General features: G+C 46.1%; 2 protein-coding genes across 2 annotated transcripts in view; both read left to right on the forward strand.

The window, feature by feature from the left end:
* LOC143808495 (galactose-3-O-sulfotransferase 2-like) overlaps positions 1 to 16,008 on the forward strand; it is a 64,134-nt gene that overhangs the window by 11,669 nt on the left and 36,457 nt on the right. The gene's annotated exons all lie outside the window — the stretch shown is intronic.
* Positions 2,955 to 4,404, forward strand: LOC143809001 (uncharacterized). Its single transcript, XM_077292181.1, has 4 exons — positions 2,955 to 3,069; positions 3,229 to 3,385; positions 4,144 to 4,348; positions 4,390 to 4,404. Exons 2-4 carry the CDS (start codon positions 3,258 to 3,260, stop codon positions 4,402 to 4,404), a joined length of 348 nt encoding a protein of 115 aa, XP_077148296.1. The 5' UTR covers positions 2,955 to 3,069; positions 3,229 to 3,257.

Below are 16,008 nucleotides of genomic sequence, written 5' to 3' on the forward strand. Positions count from 1 at the left end.
CTGGGTAATATACTACGTGTCTGTGCTATATACTATGTGTCTGTGCTATATACTACGTGGCTGGGCAATATACTACGTGGCTGGGCAATATACTTCGTGTCTACGCTATTTACTACATGAGCTGTGCTATATACTACGTGGCTGGGCAATATGCTATGTGGCTGTGCTATATACTATGTGGCTGTGTTATATACTACGCAGCTGTGCTATATACTACGTGGGCTGTGTTATATACTACGTGGCTGTGCAATATACTACGTGTCTGTGCTATATACTATGTGGGTTGTGCTATATACTATGTGGCTGGGCAATATACAGTACTATGTGGCTGTGCTATATACTATGTGGCTGTGTTCTATACTACGTGGGCTGTGTTATATACTACATGGGCTGTGTTATATACTACGTGGGCTGTGCTATATACTACGTGGGCTGTGCTATATACTACGTGGGCTGTGCTATATACTATGTGGCTGTGCTATATACTACGTAGGCTGTTATATACTACGTGGGCTGTGTTATATACTACGTGGCTGTGCTATATACTACGTGGCTGTGCTATATACTACGTGGCTGTGTTATATACTATATGGCTATGCTATATACTACATGGGCTGTGTTATATACTACGTGGGCTGTGTTATACACTACTTGGCTGTGCTATACTTCTCTGCTGTATCTATGCATCATGAATCGTGGTATGTGTTGAAGAGGGGGCCCACTGAGACTCTTTCGCCCGGGGCCTTCAAAAACCTGGAGCCGGCCCTGGCTTCACTGATTAGTCACGCCTGGCCGCGAACAATTAGCGACAGGTGCAGTCCGCTCGCAAATTGGCAAGGAATTTGAACCACGCTTTGCTAATTGGTCATGGCCGAATCCTGTGTATAAATTGCATTATTCTGAAAACTTCATAAATAAACTACATACATATTCTAGAATACCCGATGCGTTAGAATCGGGCCACCATCTAGTAATTAATAAAAGCCCTCCAAATTGCACCAATATGAGGCTAACAATCTAAATATATATATATATATATATATATATATATATATATATATATATATATATAAAACATGTGACAGTAAAATAAATAAAAATTAATAATTAAAGTGCACAAGTGTAAAAAATAATTGAAAATCAGTAAAAAAAAATGGGGGGCACAGATAGGGATAAAAACTAAAGTGCACAAGTGTCAAAATAAGTAGCAGCATATAAAAAGTGCAAGTGCTTTACGATGCCATAAAATTAAAAACAAGGGGAGTATACCTTTAAGAGCCGTCAGGTCTTGATAACGCGCACCTCGACGCGCGTTTTGGAATCAAATTCCTTTGTCACGGGTACACGATACAGGATACATACAAAGGCGCAGGACATTATTCACATTACAATACAACACATAACGCGATTGGGGTATTCAGGGGTAAGAACGCAACAGTTAGGGTATGTGCACACGCTGCGGATTCTGCTGCGGATCCACAGCGGATTTGATGCTGCGGATCCGCAGCAGTTTTCCCAAAGTTTACAGTACCATGTAAACCTATGGGAAAAAAAAAACGCTGTGCACATGCTGCGGAAAAATCCGCGCGGAAACGCAGCGGATTATTTTCCGCAGCATGTCACTTCTTTCTGCGGATTCCGCAGCGGTTTTCAACCTGCACCAATAGGAAAGTGCAGTTGAAAAACCGCTGAGGAATCGGCAGTAGAAACCGCGTGAAAATCCGCAGTGAAAACCGCAGTGGTTTTGCACTGTGGATTTTCCAAATCCGCTGCGGAAAATTCCGCAGCAGAATCCGCAGCGTGTGCACATACCCTTATTGTCCACCACTCTTTCACATAATTGTATTGGCCCCCAGTAATCAACCCAAACACCCCTGTTTAAGGCCGCTTTCACATTTGCGGTTGTGTCCGCAGCGTTTCTTCCGCAAATATCTGCATGCGTTGTGTATTCCTATCTTTAACATTATCGACGCATGCGTTTTTCTATGTTCGCGTTTTGCCGCGTTTGACGACGCATGCGTCGTCTAGCCGTCTGCGTCTTGGCGCGGAAATGCAACATGTAGTAATTTTTAGAGGCGTCATTTTGCCGCCTGGAAACGTATGCGGCTGATTGCGCAAGGTTTGCGCCCAAAAAACGCATTGTAGTCTATGTAAACGCATGCGTTTTTCAGTACATGCGTTTGCTTGCGTTTGCCGACGCATGCGTCTCAATTGAGAAAAACATGTCTAGACACTGATAAGCCACCCCCCACATACAAGGTGATAAAGGGAGGGTGTGGACAGTTGCAGGTCACTACTCATTAGACTGCCTTGCAGACGAGACGCCCCACAGCCCCTTGGATCAGCAAACAAGCCTCAGAACTATGTGAGTATATCCTATCCAATGCATTTCTTTTCTATAATCTGTGTCTATGTGCCCTAATTTCTGTCATTCCTTTCTTTCTGCACACATCAGAATGTCTTCTTCTTCTGATGAGGAAACGCCTGGGCCTGCACAAGGGGAACATGTCAGCGAAGTGAGTATTCACCTCCTCAGATTGTATTCACTGTCACATCTACACATATGACAATGTATATTTTCCCTTTTTCAGACCACTTCTTCTACAGCGGAAGAGACTGGGCAGGAGACTGGGCAGGAGCAGCGTAGTCACGGCCGGGCAAGACGGCGGCATCGTGTAAGTATAGCTGGCTGAATGTGTATTGTATCCTCACTTTATAATTCTTGAATCTTCATTTCTTTCTACTTCTCTCTTTCTTTCCCTTTTGCTTCAGCACCAGTGTTTTTTTTTACTTCAATATTCATGCCATTCCTCTGATTCTGTTTTCTGTCTTCCGTATGTGAACGCCTCCTATATTAATGTACTTTTTGTTGTTAGGTTCCAGAGGAGGATGAGGACCTAATTGAGAATGAACACCTCATCTCCCTGGTTCACGAGCGAGTCGAATTGTGGGACACCCGGGATCCACTGCACGCCAACAATGTGACGATCCGGAGGCTTTGGAATGAGGTGGCCGCAGCGTTGTGGGATGGCTGGGCCAATGCCCCGGCTCGGGTCCGTTCTGCATTTGGTAAGTATCGCAATGCAGTGTGATGTAGTCAATACCTTGGCCATGCTCACACAACTGTGTATGATGTGAGAAAGTCATTACTTTTTCACAGCACATACAGTTGTGTGACCATGGTCAAAAGACCATTGTCCTAACTATTATGTTTTGTTTTGCCAACAGTGTCAAAAGTGAAAACACGTTGGAGATCGATGAAGGACCGCTTCAACAAGGACCTGCGCCAAGAGAGCCAGCTTCCAAGTGGTTCTGCAGCAAGGATACGCAAATACAAGTACCACCGCATCCTTGCGTTTTTGAGACCGGTCCTTGCACGAAGAACGTAAGTATATTGGTTAAAAAAGAAAAAAAAAAGTGGTGTATAATGCAATTTTTTGGGGGTCATTATTTCAAATCAGTATTTTTAATCCAAAACCTTGAGTGATTGATAGATGCAGAAGTGGGGTACGTGTTCTTTGAATACTTTCCCTCACATAGTTCCTCTCCAGGTTTTGGCTTACCAATACTGATTTGAAATACTGAGCAAATACTGAGAGTGTGACGGCAGCCTGCACAACAGATCTATACTCAGCAAGTTAGGTGTCAGAAATAATGAATTCAGGATGCCAATGGCTCCTCAATTCATTTTTCCTGACACTTGTCCTGGTGAGTATACAGGTGGCTTGTATGTCCTCTGTCGTCAATTCGTATTTCTCATCAGTATTTGTAATCCAAAACCATGAGTGGTTGATAGATGCAGAAGTGGGGTACGTGTTCTTTGAATACTTTCCCTCACATAGTTCCTCTCCAGGTTTTGGCTTACCAATACCTTGTATAGAGATATGGCTTGTATTGCCTCCATCGTCTCTTCATATTTTACATCAGTTTTTTTAATCCCCAAGGACTGGTCGATGCATGCAGAAGTATAGCATGTTGTTTTATGAAACTTTTATTCCTACTGTTGAACTCCTGGCTTGCAAATTCTGATGTAAAATTCACTACAAATAGTGTTAGTGTGACCTTTCCCTATCTGAATGTGTATCTAACTGTTCAGTTATCTTTTTGTAAATGTTTTGTAATATTTTTTTTTTTTTTCCGCAGCACTTGGAGCTCCACTGTTGGCCCAGGTTCTGGAGCGGTCCTTCATCAGTCAGCCACGGACCCGTCCCAGCCATCCTCCAGCGCTGCAGCAAGTGGGCCTGCCACACAACCTGGAGACCAGGAAGCTGGTCCATCAGATGTTCCCCTTCCCCAGTCCTCTGCCTCTAGCCAATTTTTTATGGGCTCCTCCCGGCAGCGGCAGAGGGCCACGGACAGGTCACTCATGCTCGAGTTTTTGCACTTGAGCTCGGTCTTCCATGAGGGACTCAAGGCGATGGGTGACCGACTGGATACTGCCATTAGTCATATGAGCACACGTATCCAGGAGGTAACCACAGCCCTTGCCCAAGTGAAAGCCGACCTCCAGAGGCCAGCACATCATTTTTTTAATCAGATAGAACAGGGCATGTCGGAACACCTTAGTCCTGAGCTCCAGATTACTGTTATGCAGGCCTGCAATGCTGCTTACGTGCAGGCTATGCAGCAGAGTCGGTATTTTCAGCAGACAGTGGGGGCATTTCCAACAGTGCCCACACTGTCACGCTTTACATCAATGCCGACATCTGCTGCATACCACTGCACGGCCACCTCCATTCCAAACACTTCCGGACCGTATTATAGCACCACCACCATGCCCAGTGCAGTGGGTCAGCCCACCGCCACCACCATGACAACTGCTGCTCCTGCTTGGGCCTCCTCCACTGCCACCAGCATGCTGCCGCCGCCGGACCCTGCCCTGGCGTTCCCTGGCACCACCACCAGACTGCCGTTGCCGGACCCTGCCCTGGCGTTCCCTGCCACCACGACAAGACTGCCATTGCCGGACCCTGCCCTGGCGTTCCCTGGCACCACCACCAGACTGCCATTGCCGGACCCTGCCCTGGCGTTTCCTGGCACCACCACTACCAGACTGCCGTTGCCGGACCCTGCCCTGGCGTTCCCTGGCACCACCACCAGACTGCCATTGCCGGACCCTGCCCTGGCGTTTCCTGGCACCACCACTACCAGACTGCCATTGCCGGACCCTGCCCTGGCGTTCCCTGCCACCACGACAACGTGCCCGCGCAAAACAAGGAAGGGGAAAGGCAAAAAAAAACAAAAAACCATAGCTATCCCTCCCCCCTCACCTCCCAATGTGTCTGTAATGTCTGGTTTGTCTCACCCTTCCAGTGTGTCTCAACCCTCTCATGTGTCTAGCCCTATCCCTGAATATCCTGACCCCAGTAGTTTCATAGCGCCTTCTCCTGCCACCCCTATGTCGGCTACAGTAAGCCAGACCTCACAACTCAACACCCCACAATATCGGCACTCAACCCCAAGCAGGCGCAGTTAAGTTTTTGGTTTGTGTGTGTTTAATAAACCTGTGTTTTGCCCCAATAAGGTTTGGTTAATTGTGTATTTCGCCGCCGTCACCACACAGCATGCGCCAATAACAAATTATGCGTCAAACACTTTTTTGGGGGCCACCTCCAACCTCCAGTACCTACTTAGCAGAACACTGAAGCTTGGTGTGTGTTTGGTTGAGAGATATGAGGTTGCCCCCAAAAATAACACTTGTATTTTCTCCAAAAACAGTTCTTTCTGTTTACTCCGTGACTTTTGGTCGCACACAGAAGACAAAATGGTGGTAATACACAGCACAACTATACTCAACAGGTCGTGTCTTATCAGAAACATTATTTATGACCCCTGACCTGCTGATTTTAGAAATGCATTGTATTACCTCCATTTTATCTTATTGGTACATATACATATATTTCACACAAAGTGAAGGAACAATGTACGTCATACATGGCATATCTATACTCACCCGGACAAGTGTCAGGAAAAATGAATTCAAGAGCAAATAGCATCATGAATTCATTAGTTCAGACACCTGACTTGATGACTATAGATCTCTGGTGTAGGCTGCCGTCACACTGTCAGTATTCGCTCTGCATTTTACAGCACTATTTGTAAGCCTAAACCTGGAGTGGAACTATGTGAGGAAAAGTACATTAAACAGATATGCACCACTAAAAGAATTTAACTACCGCTCCTGGTTTTGGCTTACAAATACTGATGTTAAGTACTGGACAAATACTGCGACAATAACGGACATCGTCTATACAGTCTGCGGCAAATAGCTAATGGTGAACCAAGACAGGACTCAATTACGTCAACAACCTAAGCCCAAAAACCCAAAGTGGTTTGTTAAGGAAATAGATAGGAGAAATGGTGAAGAAAGTAAATCACAATTATTTTATTTGAAAAAACATTAACATTCCAAACATAAATTTGCAGACCCGAAACCAGCAGTACATTTTACACCATATTGTCCTGCCATGGCACACGTCCAATGTCAGAATCAAAAAACGCTGCAAATTGGTTCCGCATGTGGCCTACTTCAACTGTTGACCGCAGCGGGTGATGACGGTAATCAGGCAAAGGGTTTGCAACAGGTTCATCAAGTTCTATGGTGGGTCGCTCCTTAGCCAGAATGAAATTGTGGAGAACCACACAGGCTTTAACTACCTCATCCACTGTCTCCATTTTTAGATTTATTGCAGTTGCTAGAATGCGCCATTTGGACACCATAATCCCAAAGGCACACTCTACTGTTCTGCGTGCCCTGGTTAGTCTGTAGTTATAGATCCGTTTTGTGCGGTTCAAGTCCCGACTTGAATAGGGCTTCAGGAGATTTTCACTCATCTGAAAGGCCTCATCCCCAACCATTACAAATGGCAGCGGTGGGCCTTGAGTGTAGGGGAGTGGTCGTGGCTGTGGGAAATTAAAATTTTTGCCATAAACACGTCGGCCCATATCAGAGGTTTTAAAAGTCTGTGAATCGTTGCCACGGCCAAAAGCACCAATGTCCACAGCAATGAAGCGACAGTCCGCATCGGCTATTGCCATAAGAACTACTGAAAAATATTTTTTGTAGTTGAAGAACTGTGATCCCGTTCTGGCTGGTTTGGTAATCCGGATGTGCTTCCCATCCACCGCACCCAAACAGTTGGGAAAATCACAAACAGTCCAAAATTTGTCAGCAATTTCTTTCCACATGTCCTCCGTGGGTATGGGTATAAATTCCTCACGGAGAATGGTCCATAAAGCCCGGCAGGTTTCAAAAACAATTCCGGACAGCGTGGAAATCCCAAGGCGGTACTGGAAATGAAGGGATGACAAGCTCTCTCCAGTTGCAAGAAATCTGTAGTAAGAATAAATAATTTACAAAATAGGCAAAAAAACATCAGACCTGCAAAAAATTTTGGTTAGCTTTTGTTTAGAATTATTACGTACCTTAAGGTAACCAGGAGACGTTCCGCTGGTGGAATGGCTCTACGGAGCTGTGTGTCCTGTCTCCGGATGGCTCCTTGGACACGATCAAGCAAATCCCGGAAAGAGTCTTGTGACATCCTGGTATATTCCGGGAATTTTTCTGGGTTCTCATTGAGCTCACCATACAGGGTGTGATATGCACCACGGCTCTCACGCAGTTCTACAATGGGGTGTTGCCAAAACCGCCTACGCCTTGTCCTTCTCTGTCTTTCCCGGTTTCGGTGTTGCTCCCAAGCAAACGCACATGCCAGAAAAATCTTCATGCTCAGATCCAGTTTGAAGTAATAGCTATCCATGTGAAGATCCATCTTCTCACAGGACACAGGAGCAAAATCTGAAGATTTCAGCTGTCCTAGGGTCTATATATAGATTTCACATAATACACGCCCTCTGTAGTCCCATTGGCTGGTTCTTGCATCTAGAATTTTTCTCTGGTAATTTTTTGCGACATGCGCACAAAAAACGCAAACGCATAGAAAACGCAAGCAAAAGCATGTAAACGCTGCGTTTTAATGACGCATGCGGTAACCGTAAGCGTTTTAAAAACGCTGCGTTTACACGCGTTTTCATGCGTTTTTCGTGTCCTTGCGTTTGCGGATTAAACGCTGCAGATTAAAACGCTAATGTGAAAGTAGCCTAAGAAGCCCTAGCATAGGTACATAATATGCTATTATTAATAGTAGTGTTATCCTTCTTCATTGTATCAATACTAGTAGTAATAGCAGTAGTAATAGTAGTAAGAGTAGTGATAATTGTAGTAGTATTAGTAATAGCAGTAATAGTAGCAGTAGTCATAGGAGTAATGGCAGTAGTAGTAATAGCAGTAGCAGTAGTAGTTGAAGTTTTAATAGTGTTAATATCAGCAGTAGCAACAGCAGAAATATTTTTTGCTATAGGAAAAGTACAAGTAATAGCAGTAGTAATAGCATTAGTTGTAATAGTGGTAATAGCAGTACAATTAGTAATAGCACTAGTTGAAATAGTAGTAGTATAGAAGTAGTAATAGCAGTAATAGCAGTAGAAATAATGGTAGTAGAAGTATGGTAGTAGCAGTAGTAACAGCAGTAGTAATAGTAACAGTGGTAGTAGCATTCGTATTTGTAGTAGTAATAATAGCAGTAGTAATATAGGTAATAGCAGTAGCATTAGTAATAGCAGTGGTAGCAACAATAATAGCTGTAGTAATGATGGTAGTAGAAGTATGGTGTGGTAGTAGGAATAGCAGTAGTAAAAGTAACAGTGGTAGTAGCATTAGTATTACTAATACCAGTAGTAGCAGTATTAATAGCAGTAGTAGTATTATAGGTAATACCTGTAGCATTAGTAATAGCAGTAGTAGTAGCAGCATTAGTAGTAATAGCAGCAGTATTTGCTGTAGTAGTAGTAGTAGCAGTAGTAATAGTAGTAGTACTAGCAGTAGTAGTAGTAGTAGTACTAGCAGTAGTAGTTGTAGTATTAGTAGTCATTTATATTTAGTACTATTATCTTTAATTCCGAATACTAATATTTCTAATACTCATCATTCAGACATGATGAAATCATTACTCAGTAGTTCTATTTTTCTTTCAAGCTTAGCGCCAAGTCAAAGCTTCAGTGCAGGACGAGACACACAGGGGCACAACGTCCTTCAATGAGGCTATAACTGGGCTCACTAAAAAAAAGCCGTTAATCACATTGAGAGGCCATGATTACAGCACCCGAGGCCGGGACTTGGAAGGGGATGTCGACTCCCTGCAGGACTGGTTCTGGCTAATTAGCACAGAGTAGAATTTCAATATTTGCAGATGACACTAAACTCTGCAGGGTAATCAATACAGAGGAGGACAATTTTATATTACAGGATGATTTATGTAAACTAGAAGCTTGGGCTGATAAATGGCAAATGAGCTTTAATGGGGATAAATGTAAGGTCATGCACTTGGGTAGAAATAATAAGATGTATAACCATAGCTCCCAACCGTCCCTCATTGTGCGGGACTGTCCCGGATTTGATGCTTTGCCCCGCAGTCCCGCACGGGACGCTCTGATCCCGCAGACAGCAGGAAAAGCGAACCGACACGCCCCCTTGTGTTAAGCCACGCCCCTGTGTTAAGCCAAGTCCTGGGTCACCTCCCGACTGACCAACACACCCCCCCCCCGCCCTCCCGCCCGCCTCCTTCCCACCTGCCCTCCTTGAAGACGATACTCACCTTGCTCCAGCGATGCCTGGTTTCGGTGTACACAGCTCGTCCTGAATGAGCAGTCACGTGGTACCGCTTATTAAGGTCATGAATTATGCGCATATTCATGACCTTAATGAGCGGTATCATGTGACCGCTCACGCAGGAAGAAGGTGCTGCGCCGGGAGTTGGGACAGAGCGAGAGGGATGTCGGCGCGGCTGTGCAGTGTGGCACAGGTGAGTATGGGACGGGGGGACGGGGGATGAAGGCGCGCCATGCAAGATGGGAGCGGGGGCGGGGGGGAATATGAGCCATGCATCCAGGGGGGAATATGAGCCATGCATTCAGAGGGGGGGGGATATGAGCCATGCATTCATGCATTCAGGGGGGGAATATGAGCCATGCATTCAGGGGGGGGAATATGAGCCATGCATTCAGGGGGGGAATATGAGCCATGCATTCAGGGGGGGGGGATATGAGCCATGTATTCAGGGGGGAATATGAGCCATGCATTCGGGGGGGGGGAATATGAGCCATGCATTCAGGGGGGGGAAATATGAGCCATGCATTCAGGGGGGGAATATGAGCCATGCATTCAGGGGGGGAATATGAGCCATGCATTCAGGGGGGGGAATATGAGCCATGCATTCAGGGGGGGAATATGAGCCATGCATTCAGAGGGGGGGAATATGAGCCATGCATTCAGGGGGGGATATGAGCCATGCATCCAGGGGGGGGGAATATGAGCCATACATTCGGGGGGGGGGGAATATGAGCCATACATTCGGGGGGGAATATGAGCCATGCATTCAGGGGGGGGAATATGAGACATGCATAGGGGGGGATATTAGCCATGCATACAGGGGGAATATGAGCCATGCATACGGGGGGGGGGGAATATGAGCCATGCATACAGGGGGGAGAATATGAGCCATGCATACAGGGGGGGAATATGAGCCATGCATACAGGGGGGGAATATGAGCCATGCATACAGGAGGGGGAATATGAGCCATGCATACAGGAGGGGGGATATGAGCCATGTATATGGGATGGGAGGGAGATGAGCCATGCATACAGGAGGGGGGGTCTGTTGTGAAATTGGATTCTGGGCTCCCCCGGTGGCCACTTGTGGAATTGTACTTGTGTGCATCATCCCCTCTGTTCACCTGCTCCTATCAGGATGTGGGAGTCGCTATATAACCTTGCTCCTCTGTCAGTTTCATGCCGGTCAACAATGTAATCAGAAGCCTTCTGTGCATGTTCCTGCTACTAGACAACTCCTAGCTAAGTTGGACTTTCGTCCTTGTGTGTTTTTGCATTTTGTTCCTGTTCACAGCTGCTGTTTCGTTACTGTGTCTGGAAAGCTCTTGTGAGCGGAAATTGCCACTCTGGTGTTATGAGTTAATGCTAGAGTCTTAAAGTAATTTCTGGATGGTGTTTTGATAGGGTTTTCTGCTGACCATGAAAGTGCCCTTTCTGTCTTCATGCTATCTAGTAAGCGGACCTCGATTTTGCTAAACCTATTTTCATACTACGTTTGTCATTTCATCTAAAATCACCGCCAATATATGTGGGGGCCTCTGTCTGCCTTTTGGGAAAATTTCTCTAGAGGTGAGCCAGGACTGTCCTTTCCTCTGCTAGGATTAGGTAGTTCTCCGGCTGGCGCTGGGCATCTAGGGATAAAAAACGTAGGCATGCTACCCGGCCACTTCTAGTTGTGCGGCAGGTTTAGTTCATGGTCAGTATAGTTTCCATCTTCCAAGAGCTAGTTCTCATATATGCTGGGCTATGTTCTCTCGCCATTGAGAATCATGACAGTTTGACCGGCCAAAAAAGGGTTAAATTACTGGCTGAGAAAGGAGAGAAAAAAGAAGTCTGCTACAATTTTTTTTTTTTTTTTTTTTTCCTCTAGTTCTGAGTGTGCTCTTAATTGAATCACTTGCTAGTTTGCCTATGCTGCAGCCTTCCTCTCTTTCTCTCCTTCTAATCCTTGAATGGCTCTGTGTTCACCTGTTTCAAATGGATCTTCAGAGTGTAGCTACAGGTTTGAATAATCTCGCCACAAAGGTACAAAATTTGCAAGATTTTGTTGTTCATGCACCTATGTCTGAGCCTAGAATTCCTTTGCCTGAATTCTTCTCGGGGAATAGATCTCACTTTCAAAATTTTAAAAATAATTGCAAATTGTTTTTGTCCCTGAAGTCTCGCTCTGCCGGAGACCCTGCACAGCAGGTCAGGATTGTAATTTCCTTGCTCCGGGGCGACCCTCAGGACTGGGCTTTTGCATTGGCACCAGGGGATCCTGCGTTGCTCAATGTGGATGCGTTTTTTCTGGCCTTGGGGTTGCTTTATGAGGAACCTCATTTAGAGCTTCAGGCGGAAAAGGCCTTGATGTCCTTGTCTCAGGGGCAAGATGAAGCTGAAATATACTGCCAAAAATTCCGCAAATGGTCTGTGCTTACTCAGTGGAATGAGTGCGCCCTGGCGGCGATTTTCAGAGAAGGTCTCTCTGATGCCATTAAGGATGTTATGGTGGGGTTCCCTGTGCCTGCGAGTCTGAATGAGTCCATGACGATGGCTATTCAGATCGATAGGCGTCTGCGGGAGCGCAAACCTGTGCACCATTTGGCGGTGTCTACTGAGAAAACGCCAGAAAATATGCAATGTGATAGAATTCTGTCCAGAAGCGAGCGGCAGAATTTTAGACGAAAAAATGGGTTGTGCTTCTATTGTGGTGATTCAACTCATGTTATATCAGCATGCTTTAAGCGTACTAAGAAGCCTGACAAGTCTGTTTCTATTAGCACTTTACAGTCTAAGTTTATTCTATCTGTGACCCTGATTTGTTCTTTGTCATCTATTACCGCGGACGCCTATGTCGACTCTGGCGCTGCTTTGAGTCTTATGGATTGGTCCTTTGCCAAACGCTGTGGGTATGATTTGGAGCCATTGGAGGCTCCGATACCTCTGAAAGGGATTGACTCCACCCCATTGGCTAGTAATAAACCACAATACTGGACACAAGTGACTATGCGTGTTAATCCGGATCACCAGGAGGTTATTCGCTTTCTGGTGCTGTATAATCTACATGATGTTTTGGTGCTGGGATTGCCATGGCTGCAATCTCATAACCCAGTCCTCGACTGGAGAGCTATGTCTGTGTTAAGCTGGGGATGTAAAGGAACTCATGGGGACGTACCTTTGGTTTCCATTTCATCATCTATTCCCTCTGAGATTCCTGAATTCTTGTCTGACTTTCGTGACGTTTTTGAAGAACCCAAGGTTGGTTCACTACCTCCGCACCGGGAGTGCGATTGTGCCATAGACTTGATCCCGGGTAGTAAATACCCTAAGGGTCGTTTATTTAATCTGTCTGTGCCTGAACACGCGGCTATGCGAGAATATATAAAGGAGTCCTTGGAAAAGGGACATATTCGTCCTTCGTCATCTCCCTTAGGAGCCGGTTTTTTCTTTGTGTCTAAGAAAGACGGCTCTTTGAGGCCGTGTATTGATTATCGACTTTTGAATAAAATCACGGTTAAATATCAATATCCGTTACCACTGCTTACTGATTTGTTTGCTCGTATAAAGGGGGCCAAGTGGTTCTCTAAGATTGATCTCCGTGGGGCGTATAATTTGGTGCGAATCAAGCAGGGGGATGAGTGGAAAACCGCATTTAATACGCCCGAGGGCCATTTTGAGTATTTGGTGATGCCTTTTGGTCTTTCAAATGCCCCTTCAGTCTTCCAGTCCTTTATGCATGACATTTTCCGCGATTATTTGGATAAATTTATGATTGTGTATCTGGATGATATTCTGATTTTTTCGGATGACTGGGACTCTCATGTCCAGCAGGTCAGGAGGGTTTTTCAGGTTTTGCGGTCTAATTCCTTGTGTGTGAAGGGTTCTAAGTGTGTTTTTGGGGTTCAAAAGATTTCCTTCTTGGGATACATTTTTTCCCCCTCTTCCATCGAGATGGATCCTGTCAAGGTTCAGGCTATTGGTGATTGGACGCAACCCTCTTCTCTTAAGAGTCTTCAGAAATTTTTGGGCTTTGCTAACTTTTATCGTCGATTTATTGCTGGTTTTTCTGATGTTGTAAAACCATTGACTGATTTGACTAAGAAGGGTGCTGATGTTGCTGATTGGTCCCCTGATGCTGTGGAGGCCTTTCGGGAGCTCAAGCGCCGCTTTTCTTCCGCCCCAGTGTTGCGTCAGCCTGATGTTGCTCTTCCTTTTCAGGTTGAGGTCGACGCTTCTGAAATCGGAGCTGGGGCGGTGTTGTCGCAGAGAAGTTCCGACTGCTCCGTGATGAGACCTTGTGCCTTTTTTTCCCGTAATTTTTCGCCCGCTGAGCGGAATTATGATATTGGGAATCGGGAGCTTTTGGCCATGAAGTGGGCTTTTGAGGAGTGGCGTCACTGGCTTGAGGGGGCCAGACATCAGGTGGTGGTATTGACTGACCACAAAAATTTAATTTACCTTGAGTCTGCCAGGCGCCTGAATCCTAGACAGGCGCGCTGGTCGTTGTTTTTCTCTCGGTTTAATTTTGTGGTGTCTTACCTACCGGGTTCTAAGAATGTTAAGGCGGATGCCCTTTCTAGGAGTTTTGAGCCTGACTCCCCTGGTAATTCTGAGCCCACAGGTATCCTTAAAGATGGAGTGATATTGTCTGCCGTTTCTCCAGACCTGCGGCGGGCCTTGCAGGAGTTTCAGGCGGATAGACCTGATCGTTGCCCACCTGGTAGACTGTTTGTTCCTGATGATTGGACCAGTAGAGTCATCTCTGAGGTTCATTCTTCTGCGTTGGCAGGTCATCCTGGAATCTTTGGTACCAGGGATTTGGTGGCAAGGTCCTTCTGGTGGCCTTCCCTGTCACGAGATGTGCGAGGCTTTGTGCAGTCTTGTGACGTTTGTGCTCGGGCCAAGCCTTGTTGTTCTCGGGCTAGTGGATTGTTGTTACCCTTGCCTATCCCGAAGAGGCCTTGGACGCACATCTCGATGGATTTTATTTCGGATCTGCCTGTTTCTCAGAAGATGTCTGTCATCTGGGTGGTGTGTGACCGTTTCTCTAAGATGGTCCATCTGGTTCCCTTGCCTAAGTTGCCTTCTTCTTCCGAGTTGGTTCCTCTGTTTTTTCAAAATGTTGTTCGTTTGCATGGTATTCCGGAGAATATCGTTTCTGACAGAGGGACCCAATTCGTGTCTAGATTTTGGCGGGCATTCTGTGCTAGGATGGGCATAGATTTGTCTTTTTCGTCTGCTTTCCATCCTCAGACTAATGGCCAGACCGAGCGGACTAATCAGACCTTGGAGACATATTTGAGGTGTTTTGTGTCTGCGGATCAGGATGATTGGGTTGCTTTTTTGCCTTTGGCGGAGTTCGCCCTCAATAATCGGGCCAGCTCTGCCACCTTGGTGTCCCCATTTTTCTGTAATTCGGGGTTTCATCCTCGATTTTCCTCCGGTCAAGTGGAATCTTCGGATTGTCCTGGAGTGGATGCTGTGGTGGAGAGGTTGCATCAGATTTGGGGGCAGGTGGTGGACAATTTGAAGTTGTCCCAGGAGAAGACTCAGCTTTTTGCCAACCGCCGTCGTCGTGTTGGTCCTCGGCTTTGTGTTGGGGACTTGGTGTGGTTGTCTTCTCGTTTTGTCCCTATGAGGGTTTCTTCTCCTAAGTTTAAGCCTCGGTTCATCGGCCCGTACAAGATATTGGAGATTCTTAACCCTGTGTCCTTCCGTTTGGACCTCCCTGCATCCTTTTCGATTCATAATGTTTTTCATCGGTCATTGTTGCGCAGGTATGAGGTACCGGCTGTGCCTTCCGTTGAGCCTCCTGCTCCGGTGTTGGTTGAGGGTGAGTTGGAGTACGTTGTGGAAAAGATCTTAGACTCTCGTGTTTCCAGACGGAAACTCCAGTATCTGGTCAAATGGAAGGGATACGGTCAGGAGGATAATTCTTGGGTCACTGCCTCTGATGTTCATGCCTCCGATCTTGTCCGTGCCTTTCATAGGGCTCATCCTGATCGCCCTGGTGGTTCTGGTGAGGGTTCGGTGCCCCCTCCTTGAGGGGGGGGTACTGTTGTGAAATTGGATTCTGGGCTCCCCCGGTGGCCACTTGTGGAATTGTACTTGTGTGCATCATCCCCTCTGTTCACCTGCTCCTATCAGGATGTGGGAGTCGCTATATAACCTTGCTCCTCTGTCAGTTTCATGCCGGTCAACAATGTAATCAGAAGCCTTCTGTGCATGTTCCTGCTACTAGACAACTCCTAGCTAAGTTGGACTTTCGTCCTTGTGTGTTTTTGCATTTTGTTTCTGTTCACAGCTGCTGTTTCGTTACTGTGTCTGGAAAGCTCTTGTGAGCGGAAATTGCCACTCTG

This window comes from Ranitomeya variabilis, chromosome 2 (assembly GCF_051348905.1).
Source record: "Ranitomeya variabilis isolate aRanVar5 chromosome 2, aRanVar5.hap1, whole genome shotgun sequence".
Taxonomy (NCBI): domain Eukaryota; kingdom Metazoa; phylum Chordata; class Amphibia; order Anura; family Dendrobatidae; genus Ranitomeya; species Ranitomeya variabilis.